This window comes from Panthera uncia, chromosome D1 (assembly GCF_023721935.1).
Source record: "Panthera uncia isolate 11264 chromosome D1, Puncia_PCG_1.0, whole genome shotgun sequence".
NCBI classification, from domain to species: domain Eukaryota; kingdom Metazoa; phylum Chordata; class Mammalia; order Carnivora; family Felidae; genus Panthera; species Panthera uncia.
Genome location: NC_064808.1, coordinates 43,660,143 through 43,683,913, shown reverse-complemented (window position 1 = coordinate 43,683,913; position 23,771 = coordinate 43,660,143). Strand labels below are relative to the sequence as shown.

Sequence of the window (23,771 nt, the reverse complement as noted above, 5' to 3'; positions counted from 1 at the left end):
GGATGGGCAGAAGCCAAAATTTCTCTGTTAACGACATGCTTCAGTACGCATAGCATGCAGGCCCCTGGCTTGTGGAATTGCTCCAAGAAACAGCAACATTTCCTTCCCAATAAAGCAGTTAGCTTTTGAATTCTGAAGGCCCTGCACACAGGACATCCACGGGTACTGCCACGAGGAGAAGGGGTGACAAACAGGTGCCAGCTCACAGTAGCCTTGGCTGAGGATGGGCGGGTATCCCTGCCCACCAGGCCGGTAGCCTGAGCACTGGCAGCTGGAGCGTTGCCTCAAAGACCTGCTAGGTGAGAAGGGAAGGACCTCTTCCTTGGCAAGGACTGCACCACACCTCTCTTTCCCCGTGGTGTCCAAAGCCCCGCCTGTGGCTAGAGCTGAGTGAGGGGCTGGGGTGGGGTGCCTTGCAGACTGGCAGGAGAGGAGGCCTTGTAGCTATGGCGGCGGGCTGCCACAGTCACCATCTCTGCTGGACCGTGTCCCACACAAACTAGGAAGGCCCAGGCAGGCAGTGAGGCCAAAGGCCGGGATGATGTCCCTTGTGTTCTCAGACAGCTGAGCCACTGCTGAGACAGGAGACCTGCTGAGCCACTCAGACCCTTCGTTTTCTGGCCCGTCCAGGTCCACAGTGGACCCTGGACACCTTGGCCGAGGTGCGAGCTGCACGGTCGTGAGCAGGCCTGACTCATGTTTCCTTATTGCTGGGATGTTCACAGAGCCAACGTCCTGGAAGGCGGGGACCCAACCTTCCCACAGCTCACAGCGTCCCCCCACAGCATGGACAGCATGCTGCCCTCTGGAGAAGGTAACTATGTCCCGCAGGGGCATCGGGGCTTGCCCATGAGTAGCTGCTTGTGGCCAGCATACCATCCCCCCAAGTATTTGGTGTCCCCAGCTACCATATTTTATGGAACGAGGGAGGCCTCAAGGGGATGAGCGCTAACGACGTGGTCATCTCATCTTCTCTGCTGAGCCTGGAAAACCCGGAGCTTATTTTGCCTTTCTTGAGGCTGCCTGCACCCTGGAAGCCCTTGAAACAGCAAAGTCCTTTCTCCTCTTGCGCTTTTCCTCTGTGTTGCGTGAAGTGCGTTTTGTTGACTGTGACTGGCTCCTGGGGTGGGAGGAGGGTGGTGTCAGCACTGGGGTATGTGCCACACCCAGTGGGGCTCCTTCCCTGGCTTGGCTCCAGCCCCTGGGTTCTGCGCTTGACTTATCCTTCCACGGGACCACCTCTGCTTGCTTGGCTGTCTTCATCCCCTACCTCTCCATCAGTGACTCCTACATCCGGTCTGTCTCCAGAGCTCTAGGTCTGTCTCTCCAACTGCCTCCTGGACAGAGCCACCAGGAGTCTCAAAGGCACCTGAAATTCGGCATCTCCAAACCGATTCTCTGCACTCCCTCATCTGGTTGGTTAAGCCAGAAACCTTGACAACTCCTTCTCGCCCATTGTATCTGAACACGAAATCCTGTCCCTTCTACTTAGGGACTTAGACTTCCATCACCCTCCCATCTGTCATCTGGATTATTGCAGATAACTTTCTAACCCTAGTCTCACTACCCGCCCGCCACCAATCCCCTTCTTCCACTATAGATCATTCTCCATGCAGTGGACTTTCCAATAACCCAATCTGAGCGCCCTTTCTGTGTCAAGTCCTTTGGCACTCCTTATCGTCCGTGGATACTGTCCAAATGCTACATGGCATCCCAGGCCTTTCCTGATCTGATTGGTACCTGTCTTCAGTCTCATCTATCACTCCTTTATCATCTTCATGATGAGTTTCTTGGAGTCATCTCACCAGTTTTGTCCTGCTTCAGTGGTCTTGCATAGATCAGTTGCTGTGCGTGGAATGCCTTCCCCTCCTTACCTCTCTGCCAAGCTAATTTATACTCCTCTCTCAAGACTCAGCTCAGAGTTCAACTTTTCCAGGAAGCTGCACTTGGCCCTGGATGAGTGGGGGTGCCTTGCGCTTCCCTGCCAAACTTACCACACCTTGTTTCAGCCATTGTTCTTGTCTGTCTCCCTGTTAGACAGTGAGCTCCTTGAGGGCAGAGATGCTGACTTGTGAGGCTGGCCGGCAGTACAGTGGTGGTCAGGAAACAGATGTTGAGTGCCTGAGGGGAATTAAATGCTTTGCCTTGGCTTCTGATCCTGGAAGCAAACTTGAGCTTTCTGCTGGAATGCCTTTTCCTGACAAGCTATGGCCCTGCTGTCCTCTAGGGCATAACCCTAAGGTTGAACTTCAAGTGGATCACGAGATGAACTGGTTTTAACTGATAATAGCATTTCTTCCTCGGTTCCCCTTTCCCACTCTCAGATTCCTTTGTTGTAGGTGGCCCAAAGAGGACCCACCCCACTGTTCCAGGGATTCCAGGGGGAACCAGGGCTGGGGCAGGCAAAATAGGTCGAATGATTGCTGAAGAAATCATGGAGATCCACAGGCAAGTAATATCTTCTAGTCGCTCCCTTAAACCAGTGGTTCTCAATCCAGGGCCTTTTGCCTCCCCCTCAAGGGATGTTTTGTAATGGCTGGAGACACTTTTGGTTGCCATACTGGGTAATGTTGCTGCTAAACATGCAATGGATAGACAGACACCAGGGATGCAGCTTGCTCAACATCCTGCAGGACATGGGACTGCCTCCCCCCCAAACTCCCCCCACCCCCAGCGAAGAATTTTCCGTCCAAAATGTCAGTAGTGTCGAGAACGAAAAATCTTGCCTTAAAGAAGCAAAACCCAAACAGGCCAGAGTTAAAGGAAATTTTCTTACTACTAAGGAGCTAACAAGGACAGATGAACATGGACATTACAGGACTACAGGAGAGCAATGACAGCCGGTGACCTGGGCCTTAACAAGACATTCGCTGCTTCTAGTCAAAAAGCTGCCTGGCTTTAGTAATAGAGACCAAGCATTTCAGTTAGTAATAGAAGCTCTCTTGAGGGGGCTTCTTTTCCATATGAAAGACAGCAGAAGCAATTTACCTGGGTTTGAGTTCTGGGCCTCTACTTAGCTGTGCTTAAGAGATTCACTTAACTTTTTGGTGTCTGTTGAGCTAAACCATAAAAGGGGGCAATAACTGTATCTCTCAAGGATTGTCCTAGGAGTGTGAGAGATCTCCGGGAAGTTCCTACAACAGAAAGTGACAATAGTGTGTGCTCAAACACTGTTAATTACATCTAAGTCTTTAAGAGTAGTGATTGAGAGGGAAGCAGTTATAAATTCATCTGAATTTGGGGAATCAAGAGGGTAGTAACCAGGTCCTTAGGAATGCACACTTAATGGAACATAGTAGGAGAAGGGAAAAATTATTCTCTCCTGCCATGGATTTTCTCTCAGGAGAACTGAAAGCTGGTCTTGCTTTCTCATTAGCCATAGAGGAGGCTCTTATCCCAGTGGGTAGAATAGTTCTGTTCCAACCCTCTGTGAATGATGGGTATGGCCCCTTGAGTCTACTTCAAGATGTGGGGCAGTGTGCAGTGATAATCAGAATCTTACCAACCACTGATAATGATGCTTGAAACCACCCAAGAACAGTAGAAAACAGTCCTTGACGTCAAGGATCTTATAATCTTTGAGAAGTCTGTTTTCTTTATGATCACACAAAAAAGGGAGAGTGCATGAGCTGAAGCAGGGAAGGGAGATTGCTAAGAATCCTAATAAATAATGCTAAGAAGTTTAGACAGGGAAAAAAAAAAATTGTAAGAGCCCATTCATTGTAGGAGGCTGAGCAGATGTCCAAAGTGTTGTGCTAATCATTATGGAAAGTTAGACTGGAATAGGAAGAGACGAAGGTGAGCATTAGTAAGTTTGGTAAGCTTACTAAGTTTTCAGTAAGCAATTAGTACCCATCTGTGTGTTCTAAGGGTGCATGGTATATAGCTGTAACCTACCTTTGAGGAGCTTATGATCCAGGAGAGAGAAAGCTTATTCACTCCCAGCTCTACAGAACGGGGCAATACAGGCCAATGGCCAGAAGGCTACTAGGCAATGGAGGGAGGGGTACTTGGGTAACCTGCAAGTTGCATTCATCCACGTAGAAGCTAAAGGCCTGGTGGTCACACAGCAGCCACCATACTCAAGCTTCACCGCTAGGCCATGGCTTCCTTTCCTGAGGTCCTTGAGCCTGGCGAGCATATATGTGGATTTACAGTTCTAAGACTTCTTCTCTCTGTTAATCTACTATACTGAGAAACATACTAGCTGAGAGGACTCGGACCCCTTTTTCATCACCTGTTGCTTTAGAAGGCGGTGGGGACAGCTGCTGCTGCCGCTACCACTACTGCAAGGCTACTTTCTAGGTGTGGCTGAACCACCCTGGCACATTCCATTTCCTTAGAATATTCACTAGATAAAAAGTATTTGTAGGGAAGAGGATAAGTCACTTGCTGTGGGTTCTAGTCCATGGTATGCAAAAAGCTACAGGGGGAACTTCTAAGGCCCCCTCCAACTCTGAGATCTGGATACTGTAAGAAATGAAACTGGCCACTCACCTGAAACTCAACCACCTGAAATGCAAACCCTAATCCGAGGGCTTTGTCAGGGAGATGCTAGGCTCCAGGGTCTGCATTCTAGATCAGGGCCTGTGGGATAAATGCAGCTTCTCGCCTGTTTTTGTATATATCATGTTTTACATGTTTGCTTCTTTGCGAGAGAGAGCTTGTGGGTGCGCCCACAAGTGGGGGAGGAGCAGAGAGAGAATGAGAGAGAGAATCCCAAGCAGGCTGCACACTGTCGGCACGTGGGGCTCCAGCTCACAACCATGAGATCATGACCTGAGTCGAAATCAAGAGCCAGACGCTTAACCGACTGAGCCACCCAGGCGCCCTAAATATAATTTTATTGGAACACAGCTACACTCACTCATTTCCATATGGTCTATGGTTGCTTTCAAGCTACAATGGCAGAAGTGGATAATTGTGACCAAGACCATATGTCCTACAGAGCCTAGAATAGTTAGTTTGATCCTTTATAGGAAAAGTTTGCCAATCCCTATTCTGGGTCTTCATCCTCTCCTTACCCCCACCCCTCACACACCACTGAAGAAAATGAAAGACGAAATAACTAACTCCTCTTTTCTCTGACAGAATAAGAGGGTCATCGCCTTCCAGTTGTGGCTCCAGCCCATTAAATATCACAAGTACACCTCCCCCTGATGCCTCTTCTCCAGGAGGCAAAAAGGTAAGACTGATGACTCTCAGACTAAGGCCCTGCTTGATCTGGAGAGCCTCTTCCCAAGTTGAAATACTGGGGGTGGGAGTAAATAATTAGTGATGGTTGCTGAAACAACGTGGACGCTCTTTTCCTTTTAAGTAAATGCATCTATAGGAGTTGAGGTAGAATGCATACCGGTGGAGTTAGGGAGGCTTGCTGACATCCTTAGAGGATTTATTTCATGTGAATGCAGGAAGGCAGAAAGGATGTTCTAAGGAATGGGGAGGCCACCACACTGAGGGAGTATTTCAAGAGCTCCCATGAAGAAAGCATCAGTGAGTGCCTTGCACCGAAAACTATCTAGTTCTTTACCAAAAACTGTCAAGGGAGAAAAATATCCTCAGTGTCCAGTGCAGGCACTGGAAATAGGAATACTACCAGAAGCAACTTTGGTGCTGTGGAAGCCAAACCATGCCTTTGCAGCTGCAGAATACCTGGGGGATCTGCTACCTAGGTTTCCTGTGATGTGACAGCACAAGAATTTTATGTCACCAGCCCTCATGAAGAGTTGGCTAGAAGACTGCACTATAAATAGGCTTAGAAACCACTCTTTTGTTTCCATCTTTGCCAGATAATTTACAAGTGTAGGGGCCATCTTAACTGTAAATCATACATGCATTTATAGTGCCTGATGTCAACATAGATTAGGATAATCCAAGGGCCAGCATCTTTGGACATAGATCATCCTTCTCCTATCTCCCAAAACATACAGAAAGAAAGAATATTAGTAATTTACACAGACAGGACTCCTAGAACACAAATTGTGTCAAGCGCAGGACATGGGTTTTCAAAACTGCATTCCTCAGAGGCTGAGGTTACCAGGAGCTGTGGTGCTGGCAGGTGGGATGGGGCAAGGGCAGTTGGGGGAATGGAGAGGGTAAGGGTAAGGTCGGGACTCTTGCTTCTACCAGGGCAGCTTTATTTTATACATGAATCTTCTGTAAAAATTTCTATTTGAAAATAAGTTTCCAAACCCGATAAAGGTTTGAAAGTCAATTAATGGGTAAGAGTGGTCAATGAAAAACCCGAGCTTGAAGCCTGGCTTTGCCATGTGCTAGCTATGTGCCCTTGTATAATTATTTAGTCCTAGTTCTTGTTTTTTATTGTTTTATAACGAGGCTACTATAGGTTAGGACAGCCGGCATCTTTGCACATTAAGCCCTGTTATAAGGTAATATATGTGAAAATTCCTGGCCTTTGTTAGACTCAGAAAATAGCACCAGTGGATAAAGCCTAGGCTTGGCACATCCTCAATCCCTGCTTGCAGGTTTTGCTCTTAGGTCTGTTCTATCCCAAGATCCTCCATCCATATTGGGTCCAGCATCTCCTTAGGGTGGGCTCCCCTTCTCTGCTTCTCACTTCAACTTTTAGACCTTTGACTTCCTGGTATTACCAAGAATCCCGCTACTCTGTTCTGAAAGGTTATCACTCCAGTAGAGTGCTTAAATATTACTCAGGGAACTTACACATTTTCTCATCTTAGTCTAACAACCGTACAGGTGACAAAATCTAAGTTCCCAAATATTAAATGCTGGGCTAATCACTTAACAAGTATAGGCCAAAACTTTAAATTCAGGTCTCGACTGTTGATTCTTTTCACACCAACAACTGCAGAGATCCAGAAGTGTACTCTACATCACAATGCCCCAAGTATTTTTGAGGCATTTACGGAATTTTTTGGGGGGGCGGGGGGGGGGCTTATAAAAATGGGAAGAAATTCTGAATAGGAGTCCTCAGGAACAGGACTTATAAGAGCAGCTTAAACAAGATGGAGTTAGAAATGACAGCAGCATTGTGCCAAAGCCATGAGAGTAAAGGTGGCCCCAGGCTTCCAGCCCTTCCCAGTCACTTTCAAATTGGGCAGGTCCAAAAATGAGCCATTCAGTTTGACAACTAGTTCATTCAGAGTCAAGCTTAAAAAGTGAGGCTCTAAGTGAACCTCCTAGGTCCAGGGAGAGTCTGGACATCCAGAGGCATAAGGTAGGTTCAGATAAAGTGGCAGCTCCCCTAAAATATCATCTGCATTTTTTTTTTTTTTTTTTGGAGGGCAGGGGAGGGGTGTTGAGGGGGAAGGACCTTTTCAGGGGTCTCCCAAGGCCAAAACTATTTTCATAATGTAAAACTTTTTTTTCTCCCACTGTTAATACAGGAACTGACAGCGCAAAAGCAGTGTCGGGTAAAACTGGTGCTTTTGCAAAAATCACGGCAGTGGCACCAAACTGTACTAGTAGTCATTGTATTCTTCACCACCATCAACTCACAAAAAAATAAATTTTCAAGCCGGTTTTAGAATGTCCTTAATAAGCAGTAAAAATACCGCATAAAATCCTTGAGTCAATGTTTTCATACTGATACAACTGGGGAATGTGCATGAACTATGTACTGCCCTGGTTGCCTCAAAGGAAAGCACTTGCATGACCAAGTTATGAGCTAAACAAATTGTTTTTGTCATAGCATATGCCATTTTTACTACTGCAAACTGCGGTTATTCAGACTTGAGTATTTAGAGACATTTTCTTGAAAATGTACGTGAGTGCAAGGAAAACAACTGACAGTGTTTGTTGCCAGTGAGAAAATTTTAGCTTTCAAGCAAAGATTAGAGTTTTTGGAAAACTTGTATCTGCTACTTTGAGCTCACCAGTTTCCCGGAATTTAAAAGGTATTTCTGCTGATAGAGGTAATATTAAGGATGGTGATGTTTTGATGTATGGTGAAATGTGTCAATATTTAGATCTGCCTGACTCAGCCAGTATTTTCCAAATGACCAACGCAAAATTATCCAAAGGTACACCGATGCATTTTTATATACTAGAGTACAAGAATTTCACCAATAAGGTTTCAGATTCCACGTTGTACCTAATCTTTAAGAAACTTCCACTTGAGTCTTGATATAGAATCATCAGAATACCAAAGTTATTTGAAAAGACTATTCAAATATACCTCCCTTTTCCACCAAACAACATCTAAACAGGAGAAGAAAATGAGAATCCAGTTAAATCCAGTTAAGCCAGACATTTGATTTAAAAAAAAAAAAAAAGGACATTTCTGAACTTTTGTTGTTTTAAAAAAGCTATTTTTCATTAAAATGCTATTCAGGTTAACATATAATAGGTTTATTAATTTTAAAAATTTTTAGTTGTAACTTCGCATATAGGAAATATTGATAAACACAGCATACATAAACATATGGTCTTTGGAGTTTTCAATTTGTAATGCCACCTACTGGCAAGACTCGCAATCACTGCCTCCTTGGAAATCTAATCAGCTGCTGAGGTTTTAGTCCTTGGCCTTCAAGAATCATGTGAATAGTGTGATCCAAGGTAAACAAATGCTCTAGGGCTTTTACTCGGTCTTTAAATTGCCTGTGTGGGCTGAATCATCCAGAGAAAATAATTTGGGGGAGAGGTTTATCTTACTGTGACCATTCCTAATACCTTCCTGTTTGAAATCCTCGAATAGGAAACTGAACATTTCCCCCCCTACCTTTCTCTTTTCAACATGCTTCGTTTTCTTGATGATCTTGAGTCCAATACTGATTAAAACTGTTAGTGATACAAAAACTTCACTTTTTGTTCGTAGATTTTAAATGGAGGGACTCCAGACATTCCTTCCAGTGGCCTACTACCAGGGCAGGCTCAGGAAAACCCAGGTTATCCATATTCTGATAGTTCTTCTATTCTTGGTAAGTAGCATTATTACTCGTTTCCACTGTCAGAAGCTTGCACAACATCTGGCATGAAGTCAATTTTAAGAAATGAATAAAACACACTAGTTCTAAACTAGTTTAAAATTTGTTTAAATCTTTACTTCAAAGTTCAGTTTAGTGGTTGAGTTCAGGTGGAGATTCCAGGTTTGTCCCTGGAAGTCAAAAGGAGACTCCAGCAGCCTAGAGACAGCCATTTTCCCATGTGGGCCAGAAATCTTCAGTGGGAGAGCTGCTGAAGGTTCAGAGATAAAGCCTGGAAGGATGATCAATAAGCATTTCAGAGGGTATTAAAAGTCATGAAGTGATAAAGAGTTTGTTTCTCCCATCTCACCCATCTTTTTCTCCATTTGTCTTTCCATATCTTTTTTTTCCTAAATCCCTACCTTCCTATTTGTCTTTCCTTCTGTATCTCCCTCCTTGTAACTGGTTATGTCAGAATATTAAAATGAGGTCAACTCCAATGCTTTTTATCTTTATTGCATTTTCAGCACTTTGTTTCTAAAAAGTTGGTTATTCTGAGACACAGCAAAGTTTTTAAAAAAAAAAAAAAAAAAAAAGGCAATGCAGCCCCAACGCAGTCTTTCTCACCATTCTCCCCTTACTGTTATGTACTACTAATATTAAACATGCTTTGGGATTATGACTGACCAGTCTTCCTCTTCTCCCACAGGTGAGAACCCTCACATAGGCATAGACATGATAGAAAACGACCAAGGCTCAAGCAGTCCCAGCAATGATGAAGCAGCAATGGCCGTCATAATGAGTCTCTTGGAAGCAGATGCTGGGCTGGGAGGTCCTGTTGACTTCAGTGACTTGCCATGGCCGCTGTAAACACTACATGTTGCTTTGGCAACAGCTACAGTATCAAAGTGCATTACTGGTGGAGTTTTACAGTCTGTGAAGCTTACTGGATAAGGAGAGAACAGCTTTTATGTACTGTCCTCATAAAAGCCACCTCAGAGCCATTGATACAAGTCAATCTTACTATGTGTAACTTCAGACAAAGTGGAACTAAGCCTGCTCCAGTGTTTTCTCATCATTGATTATTGGGCTAGCTGTGGATAGCTTGCATTAATTGTATATTTTGGATTCTGTTTGTGTTGAATTTTTTAATCATCGTGCACAGAAGCATCATTGGTAGCTTTTATATGCAAATGGTCATTTCAGATGTATGGTGTTTTTACACTACAAAGAAGTCCCCCATGTGGATATTTCTTATACTAATTGTATCATAAAGCCGTTTATTCTTCCTTGTAAGAATCCTTTACTATAAATATGGGTTAAAGTATAATGTATTAGTTAAATATTTTTAATAAATGTTTCCCTTGTTCTATAAATACTGTTTGTGCTACAGGGCTGGATCAACTTTCTACAGTGGGTGTTTAAGGACAAGCCACACCCATAACATTTACAGTGCCTTTCTGGCCTTCGTAACAAACGTAGGACTTACAGAATTTCCCTGTGTTAATAGCTTAGCTATACTGTTAAAATAATTCCTCCCCAAATAGTTGGCAGTTTTATGTGAGTACAATGTTACTGCTTAAACACATATTTCAAATCCTATGAAATTACAGATTCAAGAGTAGGTGTAGCAAATGGGCTTATTTCCTACAACTCCTCTCTGCTCATGGTTGTATAGCTTCACACAGTAAGTAACCCCTGACCCAAAGCATTTTTGCTTCCTTCGTGAATTGGGCCACAGAGTATTTTTTTCAAAAGAATTTGCACAAATAGTTTGCTAAGAGGAACAGCACAGTATAACGGACAAAGCACCAAACCAGTGTCAGAAATTGTCTCCGAAACCTAAGGTTCTCCTATAACCTAGTAAAGCCATCACTCTTGATGTTAGATTTGACTAGAAAATGTTCTTTTTTTTTTTTTTTTTTTTTAGCTCAAACACTGCTTCGGATTTAATAGGGAATCTAAGTGCTTCATCGCACATCAACCAAACTGGAGGTCCATGAGCTACCACTAAGACAGGAAATCTATGAGACTAAGGGATCTGGTCAAGATGGTTATAAACTTGAGAAACATTAAAACAATGGAATTTTATTTTGATGAAAAACTCGAGTTTACAATCATTTAGTAAATGAAGAGCAAACACTTCATTTTCCTATCCCATAACTCTTAAGAAAAAAAAATTAGTAAATAAATATCTGAACAGATAAAGGGTAAGGCAGACTGGATGTTCACACTTCCTGCATGTGACTCACTGTAAAAGGGCAAGAACAGCACTGGAGAGAAGATAGATAGGGGCATTGACTCTCATCCTAATCATTCAAATAAGCCCAATGATAAATACTCATTTTTTTTTTTTGCTCATCATGGGCAGCAAACTATACACATTTTACTGAAGGAATACTTTGATAGAAGCACTTATTTCAGTTATATTGTGCATCACAACTATAAAAATGGCTTGAACAGTTCCATTTAACCACCATTTATAAAGTGCAACTATGTAATATTCTACATTTTACCTGGGGTGTGATGAGTATCAATCTAAGCTGAAAAGACCCCAGCTGCCAATTTTCACCACTTCTGAAAATATCTAGATGTGTGAAAAAGGACAGTTCCCCATACAAAGAACCAATTTCACAAACCTACTGGTAAACAAATACATTTATGTAACTGGAACCTCAGGATGCTAGAGTTGTACTCATTTAAAAAACCATTCAGCTACCTTTGGTCTTTAAAAAAGCCTCCACTGCAATATCCTAAACATTGTTATGTGCATCTCACGATGAAGAGCGTGGCTTTGTAGTGCAGAATGAGGAGAGCGCGACGTCACCGTGAAGGGTAGCATGCGATGGTTTCAAGGAACATCAGCATCACAGCATTGGATTCTGTGCATCAGGATCGAGGTCATTGTTGCCAGAAGGAGGGTGCATCGGGAGAATATCCAGCTCGTCTACTTGTGGAGTCGGGTGCATGACTACCAGCTGGTCCTGGGGAATGTCTGCGGCAGCTGCTGCAAGGTTGGTGATAGATTTGCTCTTTACACACTGAAAGTCTACATGCCGACTCTTTCCTTCTTCCTTCTCCCAAGACATTCGAATAAAGGGTCTTTGGACATAGTTGTAAATCACTTCTGGGCGGCCCCCAGGCCTTTTCTTTACTTTTTCTTTGTAGGTAGGATAACCTGGAGGAGACAAAAATTTTAAAAACTGAGGATACACACACACACACACACACACACACCCCTGTACACTTCTCGCGAAAGTTAGCCTACAGAGGGCTTTTCTGCCGTAGTTCCTGAACAAACAGAAATTAAAGAAGGGAAACCAATATTCTATCTCCTTAGTCATCAGTTCAACAGCCAGAAACTGAAACCCTACAGATACAATTCATACAGGTTTCTCCCATCCTCTCCACTCAATACACCAACCACCAGAAAAACATTCATAAAGTAAAAGCATGGAGGGGATAGGTCCCAAATACAATGGCATGTAATGGAGTGCATTTTGGGCTCTACCTGTGTGTCCTTAACATTGCTGAACCTTTCCCTTCACAGGATTATCTTGCCTCAAGGCCTACAATTTATTGCCACATTAGCCTTCTAATTTCCTTAAACCTAAATCTCCTCTTTATATTGCTTTCAGTTTTTTGTTGTTGATGTTGTTGTTAAAAGATAAAGAGCCATAGAGCTCTCCAGCTTCACTGGTTCTAAGTACACTTCTGCACATAGGTCAGCAAAGACACTTCTAGTTTGGGAAAAGTTTCAGTCATTTACCAGGAAGGTAATTTTTCCAAAAACATAACACTTCTTAGAAGCTATTGTAAGTCCCCTCCTTCTCTCCTACTAGCAAGAATTGCTAGTTTAGACCAGGGACTGGCAAACATTTTCTGTAAAGGGCCGGACAGTAAATATTTCAGGCTCATTTTAGCTTGGATTTCAACTACTCATCTATGCCACTATAAAGTGAAATCAGCCACAGAAATATGTAAACGAATGAGCATGCCTATGTTTCAATAAAAAACTTTATAAAGAACAGACAATGGAAGGAAAAACAACAGGCAATGGGCAAGATTAAGCTCATGGGCCACAGACCATATCAGAATCAGGAAAAACTAGGGAGAACCTGGGTAGCTCAGTCGATTAAGCATCCAACTCTCGACTTCAGCCCAGGTCATGACCTCGTGGTTCAAGAGTTTGAGCCCCAATCGGGGTCCGTGCTGATAGTGCGGGACCTGCTTGTGATTCTCGTCTCCCTCTCTCTCTCTCTGCCCTTCCCCTGCTCATGCTCGCTCTCTCTTTAGCTAAATAAATAAATAATTTTTTACATCAGAAAAAACTAGAAAAACCTCATACACTAGGGTCTCTATAATTATTGCATAAAGGATGTATGTAGGCATCATTGGTAGCTAGTATATTTAGCCATGTATGGAATGTGCACGTATGTAGCTCAGGGGCAAGCAGGGCTAAAAACGTTTTCAAGACCTTCTGCAGGATGTCGTTTCACACTCCCAATCAATTACCATTTGAAGGGCAGCTCTAGAGTTCAGAAAGGTCTCCAGATCTATTCCTTTGTCCTTGATTCCTCTTGGACTATTAGAAAGTCTTTTAAATTCCTATCTCACCATATTTCAATCTGTCCTCCACACAGTCACCACACTGACACAAGTGTAATATTACAGCCTTGCTTAAAAACTACCAATGGTTGGGGCGCCTGGGTGGCTCAGTCAGTTGAGCATCCAACTTCGGCTCAGGTCATGATCTCACGGTTCGTGGGTTCGAGCCCCGCATCAGGCTCTGTGCTGACAGCTTGCTCAGAGCCTGCAGCCTGCTTCGGATTCTGTGTCTCGCTCTCTCTATGCCTCTCCCCCACTCATGCTCTCTCAAAAATAAATAAATGTTAAAATAACCCTACCAATGGTTTCCTCATGCTTCAAGGGAAAGTCCATAGTCCTTAGCATAGTATGTAAGGCTTTTTTACAACTACTTGTCATCAGGCTTCAGCTCAAGTATGTCTGCCTTAGGGAGGCCTTCCTCAACCTCCTAATCTACAGTAGCTTCCAGGTGCCTTCTTTCTAGCTTTGAAATCAAACAGCTAAATTCCACTATTTACAAAATGACAGAGAACACCACACACTGGTGAAGCAAATGTGTGAGCAATTCCACTGTTTTTAAGCCCAAAGTCTCCTCCCCTTCCTGCAAACACCCTATTTTTGGTTGTTCTTTCCCATATGTCTCAGCAGCCCATTACTGTCATCTCCAACAGCTCAACTGGTCACTGATCAACACCACTATCAGCATCACAAATATACTGAGAGAGTACTATGTGCAAGGCCCTGTTTTAAGTGGTTTTCCTGTATTGGTTCACTCTATCCTCATAATAGCCCTATAAAGTACTCATTAATGTTCTCATTTTAGATGAAGAAGCTGAGGCAAAGAGAAGTTAAGCACCCTGGCCAAGGTCATACAACTATTAAGTCATAGGATTTAAACACACAAGCAGTGTGGCTCTAGAACCTTTAATCTTTACACTTTGCCATATTATGCCAAGGGAAATACTTTGTTCTTAGTAAGGGCACTTAAAAGTATCTGATGTGACATCTGGAAAAATCTATTTTTTTTTTTTTTGGAAAAATCTATTTAAATCACAAAGTAAAAGCATCTAAAAATGTACGCATTTAAGAAGATGAAATAAGTTTGAAATTTGTATTTAATGTGAAAATAAGTTAACTATTATTATACCTTAAGAACCAGTAAGTTACTAATATGCTTTTACATCCATTTTCAGAAAGTGGTTTTTAGTTCTATTCGGCTTTGAGGAGCTCCAATGATCATGACTGGGCAAAGAGCTCTGCCAATCTTATGGGAACATGTACATGTGTGCCCAAACATACTATATGGGCTCAAAAATCATCAAGGTGACCTATGGCAGAAAAGATAAATTCATCTCTCTATATTGTTAGGGGATCTTATGGAATAAATAATTTCTAATGGCTTTCTATCTTCTCAGATAAAGGAAGCTAACATTTGTTATTTATAGGTCTACTGCATGAGCATTCATCTAGTAATCACTTGAGTTCTTCTCTAAGTATGTATTTCTCAAACTATACTCCAAATGGGATTCAATTTTTAGCCCTTTTTTTTTTTTAAAGAAAATTAATAGAAAATAATGAAAATGTCTTACCTTCTATTCCCAATCTAATCTTCTTAAGACCTCTTTCCTTCAAAACTGATTTGGCCACATCTCTGTTTTCAATGTACTTGAAAAATCTATATAATTTTGTGCTATAAATAACTGGAAACACAAAAAACACCGAAATATTTTCTTAATAAAAATCAAAGTACTTGGAGATAAACTTAAAATTATCTCCATCTTCAAAGGGGCCTGACAACCCTATAAGCCCAAATCATGGATGCAGTGATGCGGAAGGGTGACTAGCCAACATGACAGGACAATTCAGTACAGTTAATGAATAAGCAAATGTCTACTTAAGTTGAAACCAGAAAAGCTTTAATAACCAATCAGGTAACCCAATCCATAGGAAGAATCTCCTTCTGAAAGATTTATCATATACAAACTTACTAGAATGGGATCTGCCCCAATTTCTTCAAATAAGAGAACCAAAAGATAGCAATATCACATCATTATCAAGCAGCCCAACTCAAGGACTTTGCTGTAATGCCTATAAGGCCTTGTCTGGAAGGGGAAAAACTGCCTCGTCAGAAACTATAAAATGGATACATCTTATATTTCACGGATTGAGCAACTATTAATAATTCCCCAAAAAGGCAAAGACCCTCCCCACAAACTGTTTCCAATTCAGGCGAACAGCCCCATTTACTACTGATGTTAAAAAATGGCAGATTCGAGCATGTTCTGCCTAGGTTAGTCTGTTTAGAGCAAACTGGCTTTGCAAAGGACAGACATTCCACTGACAACATGTTGAGTCTTCCAAATGTGCTGGGAACTTCAGGGAGTTAGAGTGATGGACCTTCCTCGCCTTCTCTCTTTCAGGTGGAGTTATCTCCCTTAAAAGGTGAACTGCAAAGGTTTTTTCAAAAAAAGAAAAACACACTCACAAACCAAACATGCTGGTTTAAGAGCCAATAAAAGGAAAATACGTATATAGATGCTACTCATGGGGTAAATTTGTGATTTACATCCTTAAGATTACTGGTATTTTAAAACAAAAATTTGCTGACATCTCAGAATGAATGGTGTATGTCACATTTAGGAAAATCACGCTGAAGAGGCTGTGTTTCCTCAAATCAATCTTCTTTAGTTTGGAACATCTTAGCACAAAATGAAATATATTTAAGCAAATTAAGTAAAAATGTTTTCAGTCCTCTTTAAGCTTCCAAGCTGAAGATGAAAAACATGAAAACAAACCAAAGAACACGGACATGGAAAGTTCAACAACTCAGAGGGAAAAGCCAGGTCAACCATAGTTCTTCTATCACTATCATGTCATTTCTATGTTCTATAGCTGGCTCTATACTTTCTAGTATATCTCTTTTAATCTTTGTTAGCCTTTCATTTTTCCTGTGTTTTGCTCAACTTGTTATTCCACATTTTATTACAGAAAACTGTCAGAAAACAAGCTAGGAATGAGGAAACACAACAGAAATGGCTGTTACTACAACTGTCCAGAGAAGAATCACAACACTAAGTGTATCATACAAAGGGAGCATCTCAATGTAAACTCTGAAAAGAGCTTCTATAACTTATGTTAAAATAATCTTTTGAATATCTTCAAAAAGAATACCACTTGGGGACTGTTTTGTTTTTAGACAAGGATAAGTAAAACGAAAAAATCAGAGACTAAGGCATTCTGTAAGTTTCTATATTCCTGTATTTTCACTTAAACCCTAATCTTTACCAAGTCAACATAGACTGGAGTACAGAACAAGGTGCTGGGTTCTTTTATCTAGTTCCTCAAATCATTCTTTTAGCTCTATCTTCTCAAACCTATAAAACTGCTCAAAAATATTATATTGGGTTCATCAAGAAAAGTAATATAAATTTTCTAACAACAAAAAAATCAAAAGGCTCATATCAGAGAAAGTTTAAAAGTCTATTAAGGAAAAAGTCATTGTTAATGCTCAAGATAAGCTGTTTTGGTCAGAAATACCTAACTACAGTTCCACAAAGCTTTCTGAAGGATCATTATATCCTCCAGGACACATATATGATACTAAAAAGGGAATATCTTAGAACTTAAAATCACCCTAGAAATCAATGAGTTGAAGCTTCTCATTTTATATATGAATAAAAATTAATCTAAAAAAATCAGCTGATTTTTTTATAATCTACTAACTCCAAGATCTACTTCTGTAGAAGGCTTCTTTCTAAATGCAAAGAAAAAAAATCCATCAAGATCCAGATACTCAATAAAGAGCAAACCATTTCTGTGCATGACAGGCATTTTCTAAAGGGCCACAGAGTAAATACTTTGGGCTTTGTGAGCCATGCCGTCTCTGTTGCAACTACTCAACTCTGCCACTGTAGCGCAAAAGCAGCAAAAGACAATACATAAAACTATTCATAAAAACAGGCAATAGGCTGGATTTTGGCCCACAGCCCATGGTTTGATGACCTGGTGTAGGTAAGAATTCAATGTACTTTCTTTATAAAAACTGTCCTTTGGTCAGTATTATAAGATACAGAGAGAATCTATGATGACTCAAGAGAGAGAAAACATGCCACAACACTTACTTTGTGAATACTCTTCTCCCATCTGTGGTGGATACTCTTCATCCCAATCAACCACATCATCATCTGTAAGCACTACTATGTGGCATTCTCGCTCCCCACTCTGGGCACTAGCTACCATGAGAGGCAGGATCATTTCTTCCAGATAAAATTCAAACTGTCTACGAGCACCATCATTTGATAACTCATGCATTAGGGCACCTGAAACGAAACCCACAAAAATACCTTGATTTTTTTGATGACTGACGAGTAAAAGAAGAGCAGGAGGAATACACACACACAACATCCAACCCTACAGACAAAATAATAGTGGTTATTATTTTGTCAAAACTTTTCCTAGGGGCCCTCTGGGTGGCTCATTTGGTTAAGTATCCGACTTCAGCTCAGGTCAGGATCTCACAGTTTGTGGGTTAAAGCCCTGCACCGGGCTCTGTGCTGATAGCTCAGGGACTGCAGCCTGCTTTGGATTCAGTGTGTCCCTCTCTCTCTGCCCCTCCCCTGCTTGTGCTCTGCCTCTCTCTCGCTCTCAAAAATAAACAAACATTAAAAAAAAACTTGGGGGGCGCTTGAGTGGCTCAGTCGGTTAAGCGTCCGACTTGGGCTCAGGTTATGATCTCACAGTTCGTGAGTTTGAGCTCCACATTGGGCTCTGTGCTGACAGCTTCGGATTCTGTGTCCCCCCTCTCTCTCTGCCCCTCCCCTAGTCACACTCTGTCTTTCTCTCAAAAATAAATATTAAAAAAAAAAAAATCCTAGGAAGAGATGTTATGGAACTAACTGTAGGATCTTACAGCAAGAAGGGCCAATTAAAAGTATCTAACACAAGCTCCATTTTATACTTCATAAGTGATCTGCCCAAGGTTATAAAACTAATTTGCAAAATCAGACTTAAACCCCCCAACCCCTCCCTAGCCCAGGGTAGTTTTTACTATATCATGTTGTCTTCTATCAATATATCCAATTGTATCTTAGGGTATATCTTAAGGATCTTTTCAGATTGTCCATATGAACTAAAATAGCTCCCACATTCCATCTCCCATGTTTTCTTTCTCAGAAAATTATTCACAAACATTAATATTTCAGTGTAGGCAAAGAAGTGAATTGATTTTGGGATAAGGAAAGCAAAAGGCTAAGTACAGACGTAACGAGTAACTTCAATTTCCCAAATACACACACAGCCACAAACTCACCTGCATTGACCTAATCTTTTTTGTTTTTCTATGTCAATGACAATGTCCTATCTCCTATTTAAGGCACTACTAATTCAGAACTACTGAGAGGCTTAGAGAAGGAATTAGAACTCAATCTAATCTATAGTCTCCGGAGGGAGGGCTTTTTCCCCCCTAAACCATGTTGCTAATTATGTAATAGTTATTAAAAATGATTAAATAAAATGTTATTATTTAGCCATGCCTCTCTCTAGGCTGGCTACTTCCCATTATGATTTTTTTTTTTTTTGAATTCTATCACCAAACTGCTAGATATATAGGAAGGCTACTTCCCATTATCATTTCTTTTTAATTCCCTTTATCGTCAAACTCCTAGATATATCAACATATTGATTTTCCTTTAACTTCTGAACCAATTCCAATCTGGCTTCTACACTCAGTACTCCTCAAAACTGCTCTCAATATAGATTCCAAATGACCTGTAGATTGGTAAAAATAATGAACATCTTTAGATCATGTTTTTATTTGAATTCTCAGTTGAATCTCTTATGAGGACCATCACCCTCTTCTTAAAACACTCTCTTTCCTAAGACTCTCTGAAGCCACTATCCCTGTTTTTCTTTCTCCTCTGGATGTTCTTCGATCATCTTTACCAGCTCTTTCTCCTCTAGCTGTTCATTAAATACTGATGTTTCTCAGGACAACTGTCTTTTCTTCTCCTACCTTATGCTGATAATTCCCAAATTTATTCTACTAATTCTCATCTTCTATATTCTAGATGCATTATATTCAACTGCCTTCTGAAAATCTTTACTGGGATGCCACCTCACAAGTACCTCAAACTCAATATATTCAAAAGCGAATTTAATCATATCTGCTTCTCCCTGCACTGTTTTCTTAAACTGGCCACATCATCCCATTCATTTCTCAGAATCATCTCAGAAGAGTGCCGGGCATATAATAGGAACTTAAATATTTGTAGAATAAATAAGTGAATCCCTGATTCCTCTTTCATATCCTAACTCAATTATTCCCCAAGGCTTATCAAGTCTACCTCTTAAATACACCTTGAATGGTGTCATTTCCTTCTCTGGAATACGCTAACTAAAGATAAGTGCAACATCTCTTATGCCTCATGCTTTTTTGCAGTGGGACCTTGACATCTCTTCCCAGGAGGTGGAGTCTAACCCTCCCCTTTAATGTAGTCTGGTTATACTGACTTGCTTTAACCAGGGGAGCATTGCAGAGGTGACAGTGTAGGACTTGTGGTTTTGCTTCGGTCTTGGGGAATGCTCACTTTCCAAATGCTTCCCAACCTAACCTAGTGTGCAGGTTTGGAGAAGTCCAAGATGCATGAAGAGGCCACGTGTAGGTACCCTGTTTGACAGTCCTAGCTGAACTCAGTCTTTGAGTCATCCGAGTGCAGGCAGCAGACATGTGAGTGAAGAAGCCTGCAGCCTTCTACGTCACCTCAGCCCTTCAATTATTCATAAGATGAAGACTCAGACATCGTGAAGCAGACAAAAGCCACCTCTACTTGGTCTGAGTTCTTGACCCACAGAATAAAAATGATTGTACTTTATGCTATGTCTGGAATGGTCTGTTGCAGAACAATAATTAACCCGAACACACTCCATCCCCAATGCCCAACCCCAAGTCCAAGTCATCCTTAACTCTCACCAAACTACTATAAAACCTAATCACATTCCCCCAACGTTTGGTTCGGCCCCTGTGTAATTCATCTTCCCCTCAGCAGCCAAATTATGCATCTCCTCTAGTTTGAATCTGTCACGGCTTATGCTATCCTTAAAATAAAAGTCCCAGATCCCCAACTTGGTCCATAAAGGTCTGTTACATGAAAAAGGAGATCACACATCAATGTGTACTGTCCTTTAAAAAAATATTTTCTTTAAACACTACATATAGCCCACATAAGTCTTACATATGTATATATACATCATATATATATATATATATATATATATCCCCTACATATAAATTTAGTCTAGCCCGTATTTCTCTCCTGAACTGTAAACATGTATACCCAATGCCCCACTAAGCATTTCCACTTGGATGTCTAGTAAGGGTTTCAAATTTAACATGTCCCAAATCAAGCTTCTAAATTTCTGCTCCCTATGACGTCTCCCCCATCTCACTTAATGGCAACTCCACATTTCAAGTTAAAGTTCTCTTCTGGGGTGCCTGGGTGGCTCAGTTGGTTAAGCGTCTGGCTCTTGACTTTGACTCCGGTCATGATCTCATGGTTCGTGAATTCAAGCCCCACATCAAGCTCTGTGCTGGCAGTATGGAGCCTGCTTGGATTCTCTCTCTCTCCTTTCCCCCCTACTCTCTCCCTGCCCCTCCCCTGCTCACATCCTCTGTCTCTCTCTCAAAAAAAGAAAAAAAAGTTCTCTTCTCTATTCCCCATCCCATATTCTGTTAGCTAGCAAATCCCACAACTCTACCATCTAACATGTCCAGAATTAGATCACCTCCCACTGCTTCCACCCTGATTTAAGCCACCACTATCTCTTACTTGAATTATGGCAACAGCGTCCTAATTATCTCTTTGCTTTTACCTTATTTCTCCTTGCAGTCCATTTCCAACACACCAGCAAAGAGTAATCCTTTTAAGCCACAGTCAGATCAGGACTACAGCACCACACAACTCTACATGAAATTCTGTGTGACCAGTGCCCCGTGAAATGGTACAACACGGCAACCTCACAGATCATATCACTCCTCTGTTCAAAACCCTCCAATGGCTTCCCATCTCACTCAGAATAAAAGCCAAAAGATAAAGGCCCTACATGACCTAGGTCCCCACCTAACCTCATCTCCTACTACGAACACTCTAACTTCCTTTACTCCAACTCTTTGCTGCTCTCAAATATGCCAGGCAAGCTGCCTCAACAGTTGCACTCATTGTTAACCTCTGCCTGAAATTAAATTTTCCTTTCCAAGTAAGGCTTCTCTGGCTATTCTATGTCCCTTCCTTACTTCTTCCCCCTCCTCAGCACCTATCACTAACATACCATATGTTACTTGTTTACCTGGTTTATTGTGTATCTTCCCCCAAAAAGTATTAAGTTCCATTAGAACAGGAAGTTTTGCCTGGTTTGTTCATGCTGTATCCCCAGAACTCAGAAGAGAATGGTACAGAATGAACAGTCATCAGATAGTTGTCCAGTTAATAAATTTTGTTTTCTCCCTACTCCTCTGGCCTTATTTCTCACCTCTCACACTCCATCCCTCCACTCTCGCCACACTTCCCTTCTTTCAGTTCGTTAGGTGTGTCATATTCCTTCCAACCTGACAGCCCCTGCAAACACCTTTTCTGCTGCAACAGTCAGCATCTTATCCTCTTCACCACCCCTTTAGGTGTTAGCTTTAATGTCAAGGAGATGATCTGCCATAGTCCCTTTACCACACACTTCTCATAGCATCTCATTTCTTCACTGCATTTTTCACAGCTTTTTATTACTTGTCGAATGCCTGTCTTCCCCACTAGACTGTAAATGCCATAAAGGCAGGGACAATGTCTTATCCATCACTTCGTATTTATATTTATACTCATTCATATTTATTCTCACTCATACTACATACATGGAACTCCTAGAAAGCTTGATTAAGAAGGGAGGGGATTATAAGTTAAGCAGTAAACTAGAAACGAATAGCTGATACTTAAGAATTAAAGAATTGGAGGGGCGCCTGGGTGGCTCGATCGGTTAAGCGTCCGACTTCGGCTCAGGTCATGATCTCACGGTCCGTGAGTTCGAGCCCCGCGTCGGGCTCTGTACTGACAGCTCAGAGCCTGAAGCCTGTTTCAGATTCTGTGTCTACCTCTCTCTCTGCCCCTCCCCTGTTCATGCTCTGTCTCTCTCTGTCTCAAAAACAAGTAAACGTTAAAAAAAAACTTTTTAAAAAAAGAATTAAAGAATTGGAAATCCACACTGCATAGGAAATGTCTGAAGCCATAATGATGAATGGCATCACTTAGAATAAATGTACAGATTCTGTGAGAAAGAAGGTAGCTTAAGACAGAATGCTTGAGAATTACTACATTCAAGAGATATAGGAACAGGGAGCAAGTGAGAGAATAATAAACAGAAGACTTGAAAGAAGGATGTCAAAGAGCCAAAGGAAGAAAGAGTCTAGAAGAAAGGAGTGACTTAACAGTGAAACCTAAAGGAAATGCCTTTAAAGACAGGGATACCAGCCAGAATTATCACTACATTTTGAAACAACGTTCAAAATATTCTAGACAATTAAATAAGATATCTATCTATCTAGAGAGGGAGGGAGGGAGGGAGGGAGAAAGAATGAGTGTTATTTAGGGGTACTTAGGTGACTCAGTTGGTTAAGCATCCAACTCTTGATTTTGACTCAGGTCATGATCTCATGGTTTGTGAGCTTGAGCCCCACATTGAGCTCTGCACTACCTCTCTCTGCCCCTCCCTGACACTCATTCTTTCTCAAAATAAATACATATTTAAACAAGAATAAAAAAAAAAAAGTGTTATTTACAACAGAGTCAATTATCCACCAAGAATATATAAGAACCAACTGAAAAACTATTAGAAATAAAGAGAATCCTGTTAGATGGCTAAATACAAATGTACAAAATTCAGTAGTTTTCTCATATGTTAGCAGTTAGAAAATTTAAACATATTTTACACACAACAAAAATACAAAATATCAAAAAATAAAGAGCAGAAATAAAAATAAAACTTGAGGCCCCTGGGTGGCTCAGTCAGTTAAGTGTCTGACTTCAGCTCAGGTCATGATCTCGCGGTTTGTGGGTTCGAGCCTGGGTCAGGCTCTGTGCTGACAGCTCACAGCCTGGAGCCTGCTTCGGATTCTGTGTTTCCCTCTCTGCCCCTCCCCCGCTTGTACTCGCGCGTGCGCTCGCTCTCTCTCAAAAATAAGTAAAATGTAAAAAAAAATTTTTTTAAAGAAATAAAAATAAAACTTAGTAAATAGCAGTTGGAGGAGACAGTACAGTAAATATG

The 23,771-nt window shown here is 41.5% G+C and overlaps 2 protein-coding genes across 25 annotated transcripts in view; one reads left to right on the top strand and one right to left on the bottom strand.

Moving 5' to 3' along the window:
• BMAL1 (basic helix-loop-helix ARNT like 1) overlaps window positions 1–10,013 on the top strand; it is a 99,123-nt gene extending 89,110 nt beyond the window's left edge. For 9 of the 13 annotated variants that reach the window (XM_049649640.1, XM_049649589.1, XM_049649598.1 and 6 more), the window contains 5 exons: window positions 726–814; window positions 2,325–2,448; window positions 5,092–5,185; window positions 8,798–8,900; window positions 9,595–10,013. In XM_049649640.1, the coding sequence (XP_049505597.1) occupies window positions 726–814; window positions 2,325–2,448; window positions 5,092–5,185; window positions 8,798–8,900; window positions 9,595–9,755 (571 nt within the window). In that variant the 3' untranslated portion in view covers window positions 9,756–10,013. The remainder of the gene's footprint in view (window positions 1–725; window positions 815–2,324; window positions 2,449–5,091; window positions 5,186–8,797; window positions 8,901–9,594) is intronic. The other 4 variants (XM_049649616.1, XM_049649610.1, XM_049649664.1 and 1 more) reach the window with 1 other exon arrangement.
• A 940-nt stretch (window positions 10,014–10,953) lies between these two features.
• Window positions 10,954–23,771, bottom strand: part of BTBD10 (BTB domain containing 10) — an 86,147-nt gene continuing 73,329 nt past the window's right edge. For 11 of the 12 annotated variants that reach the window (XM_049649805.1, XM_049649750.1, XM_049649800.1 and 8 more), the window contains 3 exons: window positions 17,594–17,791; window positions 15,062–15,172; window positions 10,954–12,063 (listed from right to left, as the gene is read on the bottom strand). In XM_049649805.1, the coding sequence (XP_049505762.1) occupies window positions 11,753–12,063; window positions 15,062–15,172; window positions 17,594–17,791 (620 nt within the window). In that variant the 3' untranslated portion in view covers window positions 10,954–11,752. The remainder of the gene's footprint in view (window positions 12,064–15,061; window positions 15,173–17,593; window positions 17,792–23,771) is intronic. The other variant, XM_049649789.1, reaches the window with a different exon arrangement.